Here is an 18,027-nt window from a genome sequence, read left to right as displayed (position 1 = left end):
TTAGATGGTGCAGCTCACCTGGCAAGCTATCAGGGTCAGAGACCACATGGGATTATGGGAAACGGGCATACGGATAACTGTATATGCTACAAACTGTTCCCATAAATGTTTATACATACATATATTTCAGCGCAAAGAAAGATACATGTGTACACTATACAAGGTACAAAGGCTGACTGGAACATTAACAAGGTGGCTCATCAGAGCAGTTAGATTTCAAAGATCATGCTTTACGTGGTCAATGTGACCTATTGATGCCACAAGATCAATGAACCAAGGAGTAAGACACTACTGCACTGGCTTGCAAATGTAACTCTGTGTGAGTACATTTGCAGTAGGTACTGTGTCCCAGCATTCTCTTTGATTTTATTCTAACAATGACATCTACAATTGGTAAGCTGCCATCTTATTGTATAAACATGGAGCATCACACACTTCATAAGTAGTAATGTAGTACATTGCCCTGAGATTGTGTTATTAATGAAATTACGCATATCCATATGGCAGACTATCCATCAACTGGGTTGCAGGATTTCAACTTAGCCTGGAATCCAGAATTGGCTGCCATAAAATTGAAGGAGAGAAACAAGAAACTTTGATTACACACTAAACAGAACACAGTTTTAATTCAGCTTTTAGCTACAGGAATATCTGGCAGCACAATCATTGCTGACGACATACATGAGGAAGGCCTCTATTCAGTTCCCAGCAAGGAGGCATGATGAGTGCTACTTTCATTTCATTTCTGCACATGCATGATTCCCGATCATGGGCCCACTAGGTCTAGATGTCACCAGGTGAATATCATCTTTCACTTTTGCATCTTGCAGTGACTTTCCTTACTACCTCAGGATGTTGACCATATGCTCCAAGGAAATATTGTGGGACTTACTCATACTAATTGTTATCCGGTGGTCAACCCAATAAGTGTAGTACCAACAGATCTGCTGTGAAAGCCTGAAAAGTTCTTAACTGAAATTACTTCTTTTTAACTATAGCTGTTTCACAAACAAATTTTTAATTAAAAACTAGCAGCATGAGTAATATGGAAGATAAAGATATTTACTTGCCTCGACTGTCTGAACATCATATAGTTACAGATATGGAAAAGGTAAATGTAAGTGATATAAGCTTTTGGCACATGCAAGTAGAGACAGTATGGAGAAAGGAGGAGTTGCCATATATTTTAAAAGTTATCATAGAGTGAAAAATATAGACACTAAAAAATTTTGTGTACAGAAACATATAGAAGCACGTGGCTGTGAGTTTAAACTAAATAATGGTATTTCTATAACTGTAACTGTGTGTAGGGCCCCACTGGGAAATTTTAAGCTATTTCTGAAAAACCTGGATTCTTTGTCATGCTGCCTGTTAGACAGAGGGAAGCAAATTATTATTTGTGGGAATAGATTTTCAGAATGACTCTGACAGAAAAAATGACCTTGAATTATTACTTGGTACTTTCGAATTCCCATCAGTTATTGATTTTCCCACACGGGTAGTATCGGAAAGCAGCACACTGACAGATAATATTATCACAGACCAAGATAAATTTAATCAAATAAACAATAAATACTGTTGAGAATGGTTTTTCTGATCATGATGCACTGCTAGTTACAGCATACAACATAGTTCCATACAGTAATGCAAAACAGTCCTCCAACATGGTGTGCTCAATTAGCGATTTAACAACTGCAAACTTTAGGGAAATCTTACAGCACTTACATTGAGATGATGTCTACCAGGAACCTGATGCTAATTTAAAATATAGCTTACTCATGATATGTTTGTGATTATATTTGAAAATCCCTAAGAAAACAGTGAAATATAGCTGTAAGAAACCAAGTGAAAACCATCGTTTACTAATGGAATAGAAATACGTTGTAATCAGAAAGGGAAATGTATCTAATATCAAGGAAGACTAATGACCCAGACACAAATATTATTAAAACTACTGTACTATATTGAGGAAAATCATTAAAAAGTCCAGAAGTATGTGTATTATATCTGAAATTAGCACCTCTTATAATAAAAATAAAACAATTTGCAATATTGTTGAAAGGGAAACAAAGCAACCAAGAGCACAAGAAGACTGTATTCCCTTCAAACTGATTGAATGTCAGAAGTTGAACATATTTTTAACAATCATTTTTTAAATGTTGTGGCGAAAATAGGATCCAGATGTTCATTAGAAAAGACAAGGTTACACATGGAAGAGGTAATACCTATGCAATCTGATAAAATTGAAATTCTACCCCCTCTACTTCTGAAATTAAGGGAAAAAAACAGACTCATTGAAAAGTAAAAGCTCACATAGAATTCATGACATTTCCAACAGAGTACTAAAAGCTTACTTCCAACAGATAAGTAGGATTCACAGCCACATATATAATGGCTCTCTGAAATAGGACTTTTTCATGATAGAATGAAAAACGCTACTGTTAAACGATTGCATAAAAAGGAGGATAGGTCTGATGCCAACAACAACAGCCCAGTCTCACTTTGAACAGCTTTACACAAAATTCTGAAAAAGTAATGTATTCAAGAAAAGCTTCACATATTTGTAAAAATAAAGTAGTAGTAAAACGTCAGTTTCGTTTTCAGAAAGCTTTTCAACTGAAAACGCTGCATATGCTTTCAGTGATTAAATATTTAATGCTCTGAACAACCAATTATTTCCCATTGGGATTTTCTGTGATCTCTCAAAAGCTGCTGATAGTATAGATTATGGAATTCTTGGTGGTATGAGTGGGACATTGCACAATTGGTTTAATTCATATTTAACTGGAAGAGTGATCTAGGTTGACGCAAACAGTTAACATAACATGCAAAAATCAGCACATCCCTCATAACTGGGGTTGTATCAAGAATGGGATCGTTCTCCAGGGAGACATTCCTTGTTGGAAAAATATATCTAAAAACAAATGTCTGCTTGTGTCTGTGTATGTGCGGATGGATATGGGTGAGTGTGCGCGTGTATACCTGTCCTTTCTCCCCTTAGGTAAGTCTTTCGGCTCCCTGGATTGGAATGACTCCTTACCCTCTCCCTTAAAACCCACATCCTTTCGTCTTTCCCTCTCCTTCCCTCTTTCCTGATGAAGCAACCATTGGTTGCGAAAGCTTGAATTTTGTGGGTATGTTTGTGTGTCTATCGATCTGCCAGTGCTCTCGTTTGGTAAGTTGATAGATACACAAACAAACACAAACATACACACAAAATTCAAGCTTTCGCAACCAATGGTTGCTTCGTCAGGAAAGAGGGAAGGAGAGGGAAAGACAAAAGGATGTGGGTTTTAAGGGAGAGGATAAGGAGGCATTCCAATCCCGGGAGCGGAAAGACTTACCTTAGGGGACAAAAAGGAAGATATACACTCGCACACAGACACATATCCGTCCGCATATACACAGACACAAGCAGACATATGTAAAGGCAAAGAGTTTGGGTAGAGATGTCAGTCGAGGTGGAAGTACAGAGGCAAAGATGTTATTGAAAGACAGGTGAGGTATGAGCGGCAGCAAATTGAAATTAGCGGAGGTTGAGGCCTGGTGGGTAATGGGAAGAGAGGACATATTGAAGGGCAAGTTCCCATCTCCGGAGTTCTGATAGGTTGGTGTCAGTGGGAAGTATCCAGATAACCCGGATGGTGTAACACTGTGCCAAGATGTGCTGGCCATGCACCAAGGCATGTTTAGCCACAGGGTGATCCTCATTACCAACAAACACTGTCTGCCTGTGTCCATTCATGCGAATGGACAGTTTGTTGCTGGTCATTCCCACATAGAAAGCTTCACAGTGTAGGCAGGTCAGTTGGTAAATCACGTGGGTGCTGTCACACGTGGCTCTGCCTTTGATCGTGTACAACTTCCAGGTTACAGGACTGGAGTAGGTGGTGGTGGGAGGGTGCATGGGACAGGTGTTACACTGGGGCTGGTTACAAGGGTAGGAGCCAGAGGGTAGGGAAGGTGGTTTGGGGATTTCATAGGGATGAACTAAGAGGTGACGAAGGTTAGGTGGATGGCGGAAAGACACTCTTGGTGGAGTGGGGAGGATTTCGTGAAGGATGGATCTCATTTCAGGGCAGGATTTGAGGAAGTTGTATCCCTGCTGGAGAGCCACATGCAGAGTCTGATCCAGTCCCGGAAAGTATCCTGTCGCAAGTGGGGCACTTTTGGGATTCTTCTGTGGGAGGTTCTGGGTTTAGGGGGATGAGGAAGTGGCTCTGGTTATTTGCTTCTGTACCAGGTCGGGAGGGTAGTTGCGGGATGCGAAAGCTATTTTCAGGTTGTTGGTGTAATGGTTCAGGGATTCAGGACTGGAGCAGATTCGTTTGCTACAAAGTCCTAAGCTGTAGAGAAGGGACCTTTTGATATGGAATGGGTAGCAGCTGTCACAATGGAGGTAGTGTTGCTTGTTGGTGGGTTTGATGTGGACAGATGTGTGAAGCTGGCCGTTGGATAGATGTAGGTCAGCGTTGAGGAAATTGGCATGGGATTTGGAGTAGGACCAGGTGAATCTGATGGAACCAAAGGAGTTGAGGTTGGAGAGGAAATTCTGGAGTTCTTCATCACTGTGAGTCCAGATCATGAAGATGTCATCAATAAATCTGTACCAAACTTTGGGTTGGCAGGCCTGGGTAACCAAGAAGGCTTCCTCTAAGTGACCCATAAATAGGTTGGCGTACGAGGGGGCCATCCTGGTACCCATGGCTGTTCCCTTTAATTATTGGTATGTCTGGCCTTCAAAAGTGCATACCTGTCCCTTTTTCGCCCCCAAGGTAAGTCTTTCTGCTCCCGGGATTGGAATGACTCCTTACCCTCTCCCTTAAAACCCACATCCTTTCGTCTTTCCCTCTCCTTCCCTCCTTCCTGATGAGGCAACCGTGGGCTGCGAAAGCTTGAAATTTGTGTGTGTGTGTGTTTGTGTTTGTTATTGTTTCTATCAACGTACCAACGCTTTCGTTTGGTAAGTTACAGAATCTTTGTTTTTAGATATATTTTTCCCATGTGGAATGTTTCCCTCTATTATATAAAGCAGGATTACTGAGGAAATAGTAAACAATATCATTCAAAAAATTACTAAGTGAATCTCTGCAAACGAACTCTTCTTAAATTTTGATAAAACACAAAATATATAGTTATGTACACTAGATGTCACAATACCATTTATAAACATAGACTCAAAGTGGAAGTCTGTAGCTAAGGCAGAACATTCAAAATATTTGGATGTGTGCGTCGATGAGAGATTGAATTAGAAGAAACAAACTGGTCATCTGCTGAAACGTTTGAGTTCAGCTATTTACGTAATTAGCTTTATTGCAAAATCTGGTAACAAATATATCAGTATATTAGCTCACAATGCCTACTTTCTTTCATTGCTTTCCTATGGCTCACAAAAAAAAGAGGGAAAAGAAAAAAAGATGATGAATCATGTAGGAATTACCCGAATGGGGCAGAAATCAGTAGATGTGACATACATATACAGACCACCAAATGATTACATTTTTAGAAACACTGGATGACTTATTCCAGAGAAAGAGCTTCACAAAACGAGCAAGTCAATAGGGTGTTGGTCCACCTCTGGCTCTAATGCAAGCAGTCATTCAGTTTGGCATTGATTGACAGAGTTCTTTGATGTCCTCCTGACCTAAGGGATATTGTGCCAAATTCTGTCCAATTAGCACTTTAGATAGTTAAAACTCTGAGCAGGTTGGAGGGTCCTGCCCATAATGCTCCAAATGTTCTCAACTGGGGAAAGATTGGGTGATGTTACTGGCAAAGGTAGAATTCGGAAAGCACAAAGACAGCAGTAGAAACTATCCCCATGTGCAGGCAGGCATTATGTTGCTGTAATGTAAGCCCAGGATGGCTTGCCATGAAGTGCAACAAAACAGAGCATAGAATATCATCGAGGTATCGCTGTGCTGTAAGGGCACAGATTCGAACAAAAGCGACCCTACTATGAAAAGAAATGTGTAAAAGAGTACATGGTTTGGGGATGGGGAGAGAAACTTCTGACACCAATGTTAATATATAAAATGGCAGGGAAGGGGGAAGAAGGTTGTTAAATATGCATTGCGAAGACAGGGTGCAGGAGGTCGAGCAGTCAGGATTAGAGAGTGGGCATCTAAGGCTGCTGTTAAATGACAAAACAGGGAATTAAGTACAATAAAGAGGATATATTTCAGTATACGGAGTACAAAAGGCGCATCTAGGGTCGGAAGTTAGCAGGTTTAGGCCAGTTTAGGAGGTCGAACAATTAAATGAAATGGGAAACAGAAGGGGAAGCGGTTCATGTTAACTTACATTGGTGGCCGGTCATGAAAAGCAGAGCCAGAGGCTCTGCCTTCCAAAAAGATGTCTGTTCTGCTCAAGGTCTGGATTACAAGAGAGAGAAGCAAGTGTGTTCTGCACCGCAGAACACTCCAGCGTCCGCACATGTGATCAGTATCCCATGCACGCTATTGGCTAAAACCAGTGGCATGAATTCACTAGCAGTTTCAGCAGAAGACTCAGGGCATCTCCTGTCAGCAGCTTTAACTGGATAGAACTGACTCGGTTTTGAAAGACAAGTGACTTGTGTCACGTAGACACGGCATGAATTACTCTGGAAGAAAACTAGTAAAGATTCCAGTGGGCCTTTTAAATAATTTTTTTAAAACCCACTCCCTAAAATATTCCTCGACTGGCTGCCGTCCTGTACATTCCTTCCCCCTTCCAGAGAAGTGACGACAAACATTGTTTACAAAAGGGCATCGGTCACTCCCCAGAAAGACTGTTTGCCGTAGTAGGGGCCTTAATACTATGGGAAGGATGTGTTGCAATTGTTTACATTTTTTTGTATGTACGTCAGAGGGGACTTGCATGCAGTCAAGTTTATCAAATTTCATGAGTTAGAAAACCATTAAATATTAACCGTTGAAATTTTGAGCAGAAATACAATGTCTTCTGTAATAACTGAAATCATTAGTAAAACAAAATACAATGGAAAATCCACGATTATAACAAAATGTTTAATTCTATAGTAATTGAAGTATTTGGTTAAAAACATAATAAATCAGGTTAATGCAGTCGTTAACATCTGACTTGGGTAAGAACTGGGTGAAGTACATTTAAAAAGAGTGATAACAAACGTAAAATTGTGCTATATCTTCCACATATTAGTTACAGGTAATAGTTGCACAAAGTTTCACAGGCTACAAAATTTTAACACAATCCAATGGAATGGAGGGTGCAGAAAGCAAGCTGAAGAGATGATGTTCCATGTTCCCTAAATCATATGAAAATCTTTAATCACATTAACTCATGTTACAATGCAAGGTACAAAGCCTTTTCTTATACTGGCAAAATACTGGAATTAAGAATGAAATCAGGGGACTGTCATATGGCATAAACTAAACTTGTAAAACAAAGTTACAGGCATGGAGAACACACAGGCAAAACTCTACAAAAGATAATTAAAATGTGTGTCCACAGTGACAAAACCGCTAACAATATTCTTGTCCTATTCATAAAACTTCCTTATAAAGAATGGGAAAGAATGCAGTGAGCTTATAATCAGATTATAAAACACGAAAAGATTCACAGCTAGAATGTGGTTCTGCGCAACAGAAGTGCACGCACTGTTTGTAAACAAACTTTGACTGAGAGGAAATGAGCATGTGGCTTGTCCGACAGGGAAGTGGGACATCGACAGACTTTAATGGTCATTCTCTCTAGCAGGGTGATGGAGGGGGTATTATCTGTGGCATTACGCATGTATTGCAGGAGGGAAAGAGCGGGGGGTGGGGGGGGGGGGGGTGGTAAGCTGGCTGTGGCACTTTAGCACTCAATACAGCTGGCGGCGTGTGCCGGCGGTATAATGCAAAGTATGCATAAAAACAGAGAGAGACAATGCTGGCTGACAGACGGTCAAATGCCAGTAATGATCCACAAAGAGCAACACCAAATTTGTACATGAAGAGGTCCTAACTGTTATACGACAAAACCAAATGCACGGCGGCACAGTAAAAAACATTTAAGGGGACTCAGTTAAGATCATTAGTACAATACTTGCATTAATTCTTAAACAGATATTGGACGACAGAGTGCACCTCTGTGACAATTTACAACAAACACAAAATTCATCAAATGCTGAAGTAGCAGGGTGAGCTATGAAACAAAAGGGGGTGAACTACTGCCACAATGTACAATGAAAACTTTTATTCATTTGGGTGAAAGTCTCTTGTAACTATATTTCCAACAAGATAACATGTTACTGCGCTTGGGTGATGACATCACGTCATGGGTGCTTATCATCAACAAACTAGAGCTTATTTCAGTGGGAGCTTCACTCTTGTAACATCATGGGTGTGTTTGTTTGAATAAACAAACAGGTGTATCTCATTTCCTAAATGCACGACGGGGCATTGTATCCAAATGATAGCAGTGTCAATTTCCGTGCTCGCTCATACCACCCTCACTTTGTCAATAAATTACTTCGTAGGAAGTAGGGTGAATAATAATGAAACTTGTGTTCATCTGGGTGAACTCTCTATCTCCCTTACTGCTCTACAGCGAGAGGGTAGAGCAATTCTTCTCAACTTCAGGGGCACATTCAACTCTTCTCTATTGAATAGATAACTCAGGTGCTTCATTTAGCAAGGATTTCCATGAAAATGCATACTGTAGCGGGCATGTTAAGGGTTTATGGAAGGTAGTATGATGGTACTATACTTTGGAGGAGGCCTGGAAGTGCAAAGCGCCACCAAACTAAATGGTGGTTTACGGGAACACACCCCATTGTGGTGTGTTTCAGCTTCATTTTCCATCAGCTGGAGGTCACTTGCTTCCAAACTCCACTCAGAATTATAGTCTTATTAGCGGGCATGAGAGTGAAAAACTCGCAGTCATTTTTACTCTTAGGCAGCTTGAAAGAAAACAGGGAAATAAATGCTTCTAAAACGACAGTAGACATAGCTCATCTGCAAAGCAGTGGAACAGTGGAGTATTAGTTGCAAAAGTTAGACGAAAATTCAATGTATCACAATCTATTGAATAAGAAAAGACAAACAGAATGGACAGTGCAAGGAGGGGTTCCACATTCTAGGTTTGACAACAAAACAAAACGTTCAACGACGTAGCCTTGTAAAAAGCAGCATTGTAGAAAAACTTTAGGAGGGTAAACTTGATGCATTCTTTCGAAAGGCAAAACAAAATCATTGTCAATAAAGGAAATCTAAAAGTGAAATACAGTACAATACTAAAACTCCACAACAAAGCTGAATATAATGCAAATAGCTTAATATCATCAAATAACAAATACTTATACAGTAGTTGGGAGAGGGTGTCTTTAAACACCTCAAAATCTTCAGAAATACCTAAACTTTTCACATAATACAAACTAAGAATGGTTACTTACAACCACTCAACATTTATACTCCATATAACACTCTCAGTATACTGTCACTCAATAATACGCAGTAAATGACTTATAAATCAAATGAAAATTAGACTTAATTTATGACAGGCAAGATAAAGAAGAAGAGGGAGAGAAGTGGTAGCGTTTGGGGGCGTGACAGGCTTATTGCAACGCAATGGCTGTGCCAGTCCACATGACTGCGCCATGCGGTCTCTGCTTATAGTAAGCATTCACTGGGAACATTGGCCGCAATTTAGAAGCCTAAAAAACATTGTCTCAACTGGAAACTCACTGCATGGAAAAGTGAATCATGGTTAAAATCAATTTGTGAAGCTCTTGAATAAATCATTCACTTTTTCTGAAATTGTAATTATTCCTTGTCTGTACACGTAAACCACATCTATCAATTTCTGTAACATTCAGACGATTTCTTTGTGATGTAACTTTATTCCCTTCCTTATAGTGTATATATCCACTTAAAAAACTGTTATAGGATACATACATTATCCATATTGATTTGTTGGCTTACTTTACTCTCATTAACTTCTGTTCCCACCAGAAATGTTTCACAATTGAAGGGGTTGGTGGAAGAAAATACTAACCTTCAAGTTAGTAAGTGCTGTGTTTCTGAATGTTTGACATGCTTGCTAAAAGCAGCCCCTGTGTACATAAGGGCTGAAATGGCTGTATGCTACATAAATTGTTTTCTCTTATTGTATTGATGTTCTTTTTCTTTATGACATCTGACAACTCAAAATAGGTGCTCTTGTGTTAGCACTTTCTTTCACCACATCCTTCAATTGTGTTCTTCTTGCCCATCACATTGAGTACTTACAATTAGCAGTTATACCACCTACGAGATCCCTTCTCTGATAAGCAATTGCAATATCTTAAGATTCATGTGTATTTAGTAAAGGAGAGACTTTGATGCTGAATGTGCATGTACTAACCAATCAAAACCTTTTCTCGCATATGAGGTTTATAAGCTGTTAACCACCACTCTCCACACAAATTCCATTTAAACAAATATTTTACAATCATTACTTTAACTAGATGTGTGAGATCATCTACATTTGACATTTGTTGACATTACTTCATGAACACTTTCTCTCACAGTTGATTCTCCACATAATACAATCATGACTCTGACAGATAGGAGCCATGTTGTTTTATGTAATTACTCCAGTTTTTATTGGGTCACTGATGATGAACATGTATATGTTTGGAGACTCTATTATAAATACCTCAATCCTGCATTTGCTGTGACATGACAAAGCATGTCAGTGGATTTTTTTTTTTTTTTTTTTTTTTTTTTGGTGGGGTTTAAGGGCGCTCAACTACTGAGGTCATTAGCGCCCAGTCACTGTTGTTAGAGCACATGGAATCTAGTAAAACTCAAGGGGAGGGGGGGACACCAGAAAGACCTGACAAAGATGCGGATAAAATAAGTAAAAAGGTTAGATGTCTTTGGACAAGCCAGTCAAAGCTATAAAACGCAGAACATGAGCAGCTGCTCGAGCATCATCAGCTAAAATATCTGGTAAAGTAGATGGCAGGGACAGGACAACACGAGATTGACTAAAGCGGGGACACGACAATAAAACATGGCGCACTGTGAATGCCGAGATGGTCGGGAGGAGGTTGTCCAAGCAGTTGGGAGCGGTTTTACTGCCCAGAGCTTGTTTCCTTGGAGGGATGACCAAGCATCCCACCACAACGACACAAGCCTCTTACAAACATCCCCACGAACGTCAGATGACGGGACACAATGGGAGGCTGGCCGAGGCAGGAGGACTGCAGCCTTGGCTGCAGCATCCGCAGCCTCATTCCCAGGCACTCCTACATGTCCGGGAACCCACAGAAAGCTGACAGGAGAACCATTATCAGCGAAAGAATGGAGGGACTGCTGTATCCGTTGAACCAAGGGATGGACTGGATAGGGAGCTCCAAGGCTCTGAAGAGCACTGAGTGAGTCAGAGCAGAGTACATACGATGAATGGCGGTGGCGGCGGGCATACTGAACGGCCTGATGGAGAGCAAAAAGCTCGGCCGTAAAGCTGGAACATTGGTTGAAAAGCCGGTATTTAAAGGTGGCGGCTCCGACGACAAAGGCACAGCCAACACCATCGTCAGTTTTGGAGCCATTGGTGTAAATAAAGGTGTGACCGGCAAGTCGAGCACGAAGTTCGACAAACTGTGAGCAATACACTGCAGCCGGAGTACCCTCCTTCGGGAGTGAGCTGAGGTCGAGATAAATATGAACCGGAGCCTGGAGCCAAGGTGGTGTCGGGCTCTCACCCTCTCTGAAGGTGGTAGGGAGGGCAAAATCCAATTGTCGAAGCAGGCGACGGAAGCGGACTCCGGGGGGCAGCAGGGCAGACACATACAACCCGTACTGACGGTCGAGAGAATCGGCGAAGAAGGACTGGTAAGAGGGGTGGTCAGGCATAGACAACAGCCGGCAGGCATACCGACACAGCAGTACGTCGCGCCGGTAGGTCAATGGTAATTCGGCAGCTTCAGCATAAAGACTCTCGACAGGACTAGTGTAGAAGGCTCCGGTCTCAAGACGTAACCCCCGATGATGGATGGAGTTGAGACGGCGTAAGAGGGATGGCCGAGCAGACGAGTAGACGAAGCTCCCATAATCCAGCTTCGATCGGACTATGGACCGATACAAGCGAAGCAGGACAGTGCGATCCGCTCCCCAAGATGAACCACTAAGAACTCTGAGGACATTAAGGGAACGTGTACAACAGGCCGCCAAATAAGAGACATGCGGAGACCAACACAGTTTCCTGTCCAACGTGAGCCCTAGAAACTTAGTTGTTTCCATGAATGGGAGAACAACGGGACCGAGATGTAAGGATGGCGGAAGGAACGCTTTATATCGCCAAAAGTTGATACAAACCGTCTTCTCTTCAGAGAACCGGAAGCCATTTGCCACGCTCCATGAGTATAGGCTGTCTAGACAACGCTGAAGGCAGCGCTCCAGGAGGCATGTTCTCTGGGCACTGCAGTAGATAGCGAAGTCATCGACAAAGAGAGAGCCTGAGACATTAGGTGGAATGCAATCCATAATTGGATTGATCGCGATGGCAAAAAGGGCTACGCTCAAGACGGAGCCCTGAGGCTCTCCATTCTCCTGGAGGAAGACGTCGGACAATACGGAGCCCACACGTACCCTAAACTTTCGATCCGTTAAAAAGGAATCAATAAAAAGGGGCAGGCGACCGCGTAGGCCCCACCTGTGCATAGTGCGGAGGATACCTCCTCTCCAACAGGTATCATAAGCCTTCTCCAAATCGAAGAACACGGCTACCGTTTGGCGCCTTCACAAAAAGTTGTTCAAGATGAATGTCGACAAGGTCACAAGGTGGTCAACAGCGGAGCGGCGGTGACGAAAGCCGCATTGGACATTGGTAAGTAGCCGTCGAGATTCAAGAATCCAAACTAACCGAGCATGAACCATGCGCTCCATCACCTTACAGACACAGCTTGTAAGAGAAATGGGGCGGTAACTAGAAGGAAGGTGTCTATCCTTCCCAGGTTTGGGTATAGGAACAACGACGGCGTCACGCCAACACATGGGGACCTGACCTTCGGTCCAGACGTGATTGTAGGTACGAAGAAGGAAGCTTTTGCCCGCCGGAGAAAGGTGTGCCAGCATCTGAACGTGAATGGCATCTGGCCCCGGAGCAGAGGACCGGGACAGTGCAAGCGCAAGTTCGAGTTCCCACATAGTAAAGGGGGCATTATAAGTTTCCAGATTCAGCGAGTGGAAGGAAGGTCGCCGAGCCTCTTCTGCCTCTTTCCTGGGAAGGAAGGCAGGGTGGTAATGGGCGGAGCTTGAAACCTCCGCGAAAAACCGGCCGAAGGCGTTGGAGACAGCCACAGGATCAACGAGGACCTCATTACCTGGGGTCAGGCCAGGTACCGAGGAGTGGGCCTTAATGCCCGACAGCCGGCGCAGGCCACCCCATACGACAGAAGAGGGAGTAAAACTGTTAAAGGAGCTGGTGAAAGAGGCCCAACAAGCTTTTTTGCTGTCTTTGATGACTCTATGGCATTGCGCTCGGAGTCGTTTGTATCCAATACAATTCGTCAACCTAGGATGGCGGCAAAAGGTGCGTAAAGCACGTCCTTGAGCATGGATAGCGTCTCTACAAGCCTTGTTCCACCAGGGGACGGAAACGCGAAGTGAAGAAGAGGTAGTACGAGGAATGGAACGTTCGGCAGCATTGATGATAACAGCCGTGAGGTATTTGACCTGACTGTCACAACTGAGAAAATCGTGGTCCGGAAAGGTCGCCAGGGAGGAGTAAAGTCCCCAGTCAGCTTTTGTTATGTTCCAGCTCGAATGACGTGGGGATGGGGTGTGGTGCAGGAGACGAACGACACAGGGGAAGTGGTCGCTTGAATAGGTGTTAGAAAGGACTTACCACTCGAACCAACGGGCAAGAGTGGTAGAACAGATCGAGAGGTCCAAGTGGGAGTAGGTATGAGTAGAGTCCGAGGGGAAAGTCGGGGCGCCAGTATTGAGTCAGACAAGATTGAGATGGTTGAAGACATCCGCCAAGAGTGAGCCTCTTTGACAGGATGCAGGAGAGCCCCAAAGGGGATGATGGGCATTGAAGTCGCCAAACAATAAAAACGGCGGGGGAAGCTGAACAATCAGGTGCATCATGTCAGCCCGACTGACAGCGGATGACGGCGGAGTGTAGATGGTACAAACTGAAAAAGTAAAAGCAGAAAGAGTAATACAGACAGCTATTGCTTGGAGTGGGGTGGTCAATGGGATGGGATGGTAATAGACATCGTCCCGAACGAGCAACATGACCCCACCATGAGCTGGGATACCGTCCACAGGGGTGAGGTCATACCGCTCCGAGGTATAGTGGGTAAAGGCAATATGGTCAGTCGGGCGCAACTTTGTTTCCTGGAGACCGAGGACAAGCGGACAGTGCAGGTGGAGGAGCAGTTGTAATTCCTCCCGATTAGATCGAATACCTCTTATGTTCCAATGTAACAAGGCCATCGCTAGTCAAAAAAGAGGGGGAATGAGACGGGGAAGAGCTGGTCACCTCGACGGCCGCGGAGGGCCAGGTTTCGAGGGAACAACGCTACAACCGGCGGGAGGCGGATCCTGTTCCATCGAGTCGTCGCCAGCTGCGGCAGCTGTCCCTGGTGGTGTAGGAGGGGCAGCATCATTTGCCGACGAGAGGCCAGCTGAGCGCCTGGCAGCAGAGCGTCCCGGCGAAACTGAGGACGGCCGGGAGCAGCGACTCACGGATGGAGCGTCAGACGAAACGCGCCAGGGTGGAGAGGGGGATAGAGACTTCTTCTTGGAGGCCTTCTTGGAAGTCCGAGGAGGCACAGGGATGGTGGGCTGGACCCAAAGAAGGTCCTCACGTGCGGGGTCCGTTTTGGAACGCCGGATCCCGGAAGCTGGGGTCCGGAACATTTCCCCGATGGATGCCTGAGAAGAGGATCGCTTCTCAGGCGGTGGGGGGGGTGGGGGTGGGGGAGGGGGGGAGGAGGAGGAGGAAGGGTGGCCCCTGGGGCAGAGGGGGCGGCAGCCACGGGGGAGGAGGATTTGGAAGGTTGGAAGGGAGGGATTTGGGAGGCGGAGGCAGAGGCCCCGGATGGGGGAGGAGGCGGAGGGGGGACAGGATAGGGGTGAGGATACCGCGGAAGGAGTGGACACAACTGAGGCAAACGAAGTGGTCAAAGGCATGGGATGGAGGCGGTCATACTTCTTCCTGGCCTCAGAATAAGAGAGACGATCCAAAGTTTTGAGTTCTTGTATCTTCTTCTCCTTCTGATATACGGGGCAGTCTGAGGATCTAGGCGAGTGGATGCCAGGACAATTAACGCACCGAGGTGGTGGGGTGCATGTATGTTCCTCATGAAGAGGACGTCCACAATCGCCATGAAGGGGCTCAGCCTCACACCGTGACGACATGTGCCCAAAGCGCAAACACCGAAAACAGCGCATAGGAGGCGCGGTGTCGATGCGATGGTCTTTGGGGCCGTGCTGGACTCGCCGGACGAAATGCACGCCTCGGCGCTCCAGGTTGGCCCTGAGCTCCTCATCAGATTGCAGCAGAAGGTCCCGATGAAAAATAACCCCCTGCGTCCTATTTAGTGCCAGATGCGGGACAATGGACACTGGGATGTCCCCTAGGTGGTCGCACGCCTGGAGCGCCGCCGACTGTGTGGCGGAGGTGGTCTTTATAAGAATGGACCCCGAAGGCATCTTACTGAGAGCCTCGATTTCCCCGAAGATGTCCTCAATGTGCTGAACAGAGAACATGGGCTTGGAGGTGGCGGACGTCGTCCCCCCATCGGTTCGAGAACAGACCAAATAGCGGGGGAAGTACTTCGCCCCAAGCCGGCGGGTCTGTCCCTCCTCCCAGGGAGTGGCCAAGGGGGAAAGGGCAGGAGAACCAGAACTAGAGACAGTACCTTTCCTTTTGAAAGACTCGGCCACAGAGCGACCTGATACGTGTTGACGTTTCATCTGCGAAACGTCCGCCCCGATACCACCCACTCCGACCAGGGGCTCTCCCCACGGGCGCCACCCAGCCTCAGCAAGGGCCACCTGGCAGGATGACCATTGCTGGGAGTCCTGATGCCCCAAGGAGACGGGCATCTACTCCTTGGCCGACGTGGGGAGGGTGCAGCTCAGGTATCGGCAGTACGATCCCTGTGTTGTCAGGGGGCTACAACCTAGAGGGTACATGACGACCCCACCACAACGAGCTGGCTACCATGCTGGATTTCTGGTGCCATGGAAAGTCCATCATGATCGTAGGTGAAGATGGGGAGGCACTATGGGCATAACTTGTACAACCCATCAGGTGTTTAGGCCCAATTTGAGGAATAGTGGGTATGGTTACAATGCCGGTACAATGCTGAGTGCCAAGGTCTTAGTGCACTGAGGACCAGTGGTACACCACGTAAGGCGTCCTTCCCCAAAAGGCTCGTACTTCTGTAGAATTTTGAAAAATGGAGGTCAAACCCCAAGGGGGACCATCACATGGAAGGCCGAAACGGTTGAAACTCCTTTTAGTCGCCTCTTACGACAGGCAGGAATACCTCGGGCCTATTCTTACCCCGGACCCGCAGGGGGTCATGTCAGTGGAGTGCAAGTATGGGATAGCCATTGTATGTAAGACAACACTCATTCTAACATTTAAAAAAATCGTGACAGTGTAGTGCTTAGTAAAGGACACCTAGTATCAGCATATGTAGCCTCTCATCACAGGCATTACAGAAGACATTTTCCAGCTGGACAGTGCATGGGCTACTCACAAACTAGGTTTCACACAACTGCTTCCCAATACTTTTATACTTCCGTGGCTACCAAATTGCTCTATATACTATCGACAGAACATGAGTGATTCCGTCTGGGACGCTGTGAGTAAATACTTCTTGTACTTCAGATTAGGAGGCCTCCTTCCAGCAATTGTTGATGGATAACCCAAAGTCCATCACTTAAAAACTGCATGCCTCTGTGTGTGTGTGTGTGTGTGTGTGTGTGTGTTTGAGGTTTACGGGCGCTAAACAGCGTGGTCATCAGCACCCAGCATGCCTCTGCCCCAGCCTACATCATATGCTCTACCCACGAGCTCTGTATAAAAATGCTGAAATAAAATTCAAGAGAAAAATTTGATATCTTACATTCATTTTGTTACTTAGTTAACAAAAAGTAAGGGAAGATTCTAAACTTAAAAATACTATATATCTAGAACGTAGTATTATGTTACAAAAAATTCTTAAGTTCTAATGTTATTGTATTTATTCTCCACCATGTGCTTTTAAAGGCAAGATGATGGCAAAAATTTAAAAAATAAAGAAATAAATAAAACAAAAATGAAAAACTGCCCTGCATTGCTACGTACCAGAAACAATGTGTGTGTGCTTTGAGTGTTGAGAAAACTTTGCCCAATCACCTAGACAGCATACCCCATTTTTAGCCAGCGTCAGAGGGCCAGCATCAGTCCACTGGAGACCTTGCTCATCCACGCGAGTATTTCCATTAACAGCACAGGTAAAAACAGGTGAAAAGTGTTCAATATAACGTTGTCCCATTTGCCCACCTCGCCTCAGGAGCCGCTGCGCTAAGAGCACATCTCTTCCAATTGCCAACAGGTGTACTGGCTTCTTCTGACTGCTTCCCTAAAATGTTTAAAATAAGACTCTAATGTCCTTGATAGTTCCAGCTCAAAGGTATAAGAGCACAATCGAAGTCAGTAACCAGCATGTGTGACAATGTAAAATAAATAAATGTGTCCTATTTGGTAAAAATGAAACAATTTCCAATCCGCATGGCATGGTAAAAATCTGCTGTAATCTATTCATTTGATATTAATCACACAAATGTTATTTACTTCATTTGCTTATCAAAGGTACATATAATCTTTTAACTACACTCCTGGAAATGGAAAAAAGAACACATTGACACCGGTGTGTCAGACCCACCATACTTGCTCCGGACACTGCGAGAGGGCTGTACAAGCAATGATCACACGCACGGCACAGCGGACACACCAGGAACCGCGGTGTTGGCCGTCGAATGGCGCTAGCTGCGCAGCATTTGTGCACTGCCGCCGTCAGTATCAGCC

At 44.6% G+C, this 18,027-nt stretch overlaps 1 protein-coding gene across 4 annotated transcripts in view; it reads right to left on the bottom strand.

The window, feature by feature from the left end:
* LOC124619414 (minichromosome maintenance domain-containing protein 2-like) overlaps window positions 1–18,027 on the bottom strand; it is a 284,363-nt gene that overhangs the window by 141,145 nt on the left and 125,191 nt on the right. For all 4 annotated transcript variants that reach the window (XR_006980076.1, XR_006980077.1, XR_006980078.1 and 1 more), the window contains exon 7: window positions 17,305–17,581. Coding sequence is in view for 1 of the 4 variants with exons in the window: in XM_047145777.1 (XP_047001733.1) it covers window positions 17,305–17,581 (277 nt within the window). In the remaining 3 variants the exon portion in view is untranslated. The remainder of the gene's footprint in view (window positions 1–17,304; window positions 17,582–18,027) is intronic.

Source organism: Schistocerca americana, chromosome 6, assembly GCF_021461395.2.
Source record: "Schistocerca americana isolate TAMUIC-IGC-003095 chromosome 6, iqSchAmer2.1, whole genome shotgun sequence".
Lineage (NCBI taxonomy): Eukaryota > Metazoa > Arthropoda > Insecta > Orthoptera > Acrididae > Schistocerca > Schistocerca americana.
This window is presented reverse-complemented; position numbering and strand designations above follow the sequence as displayed.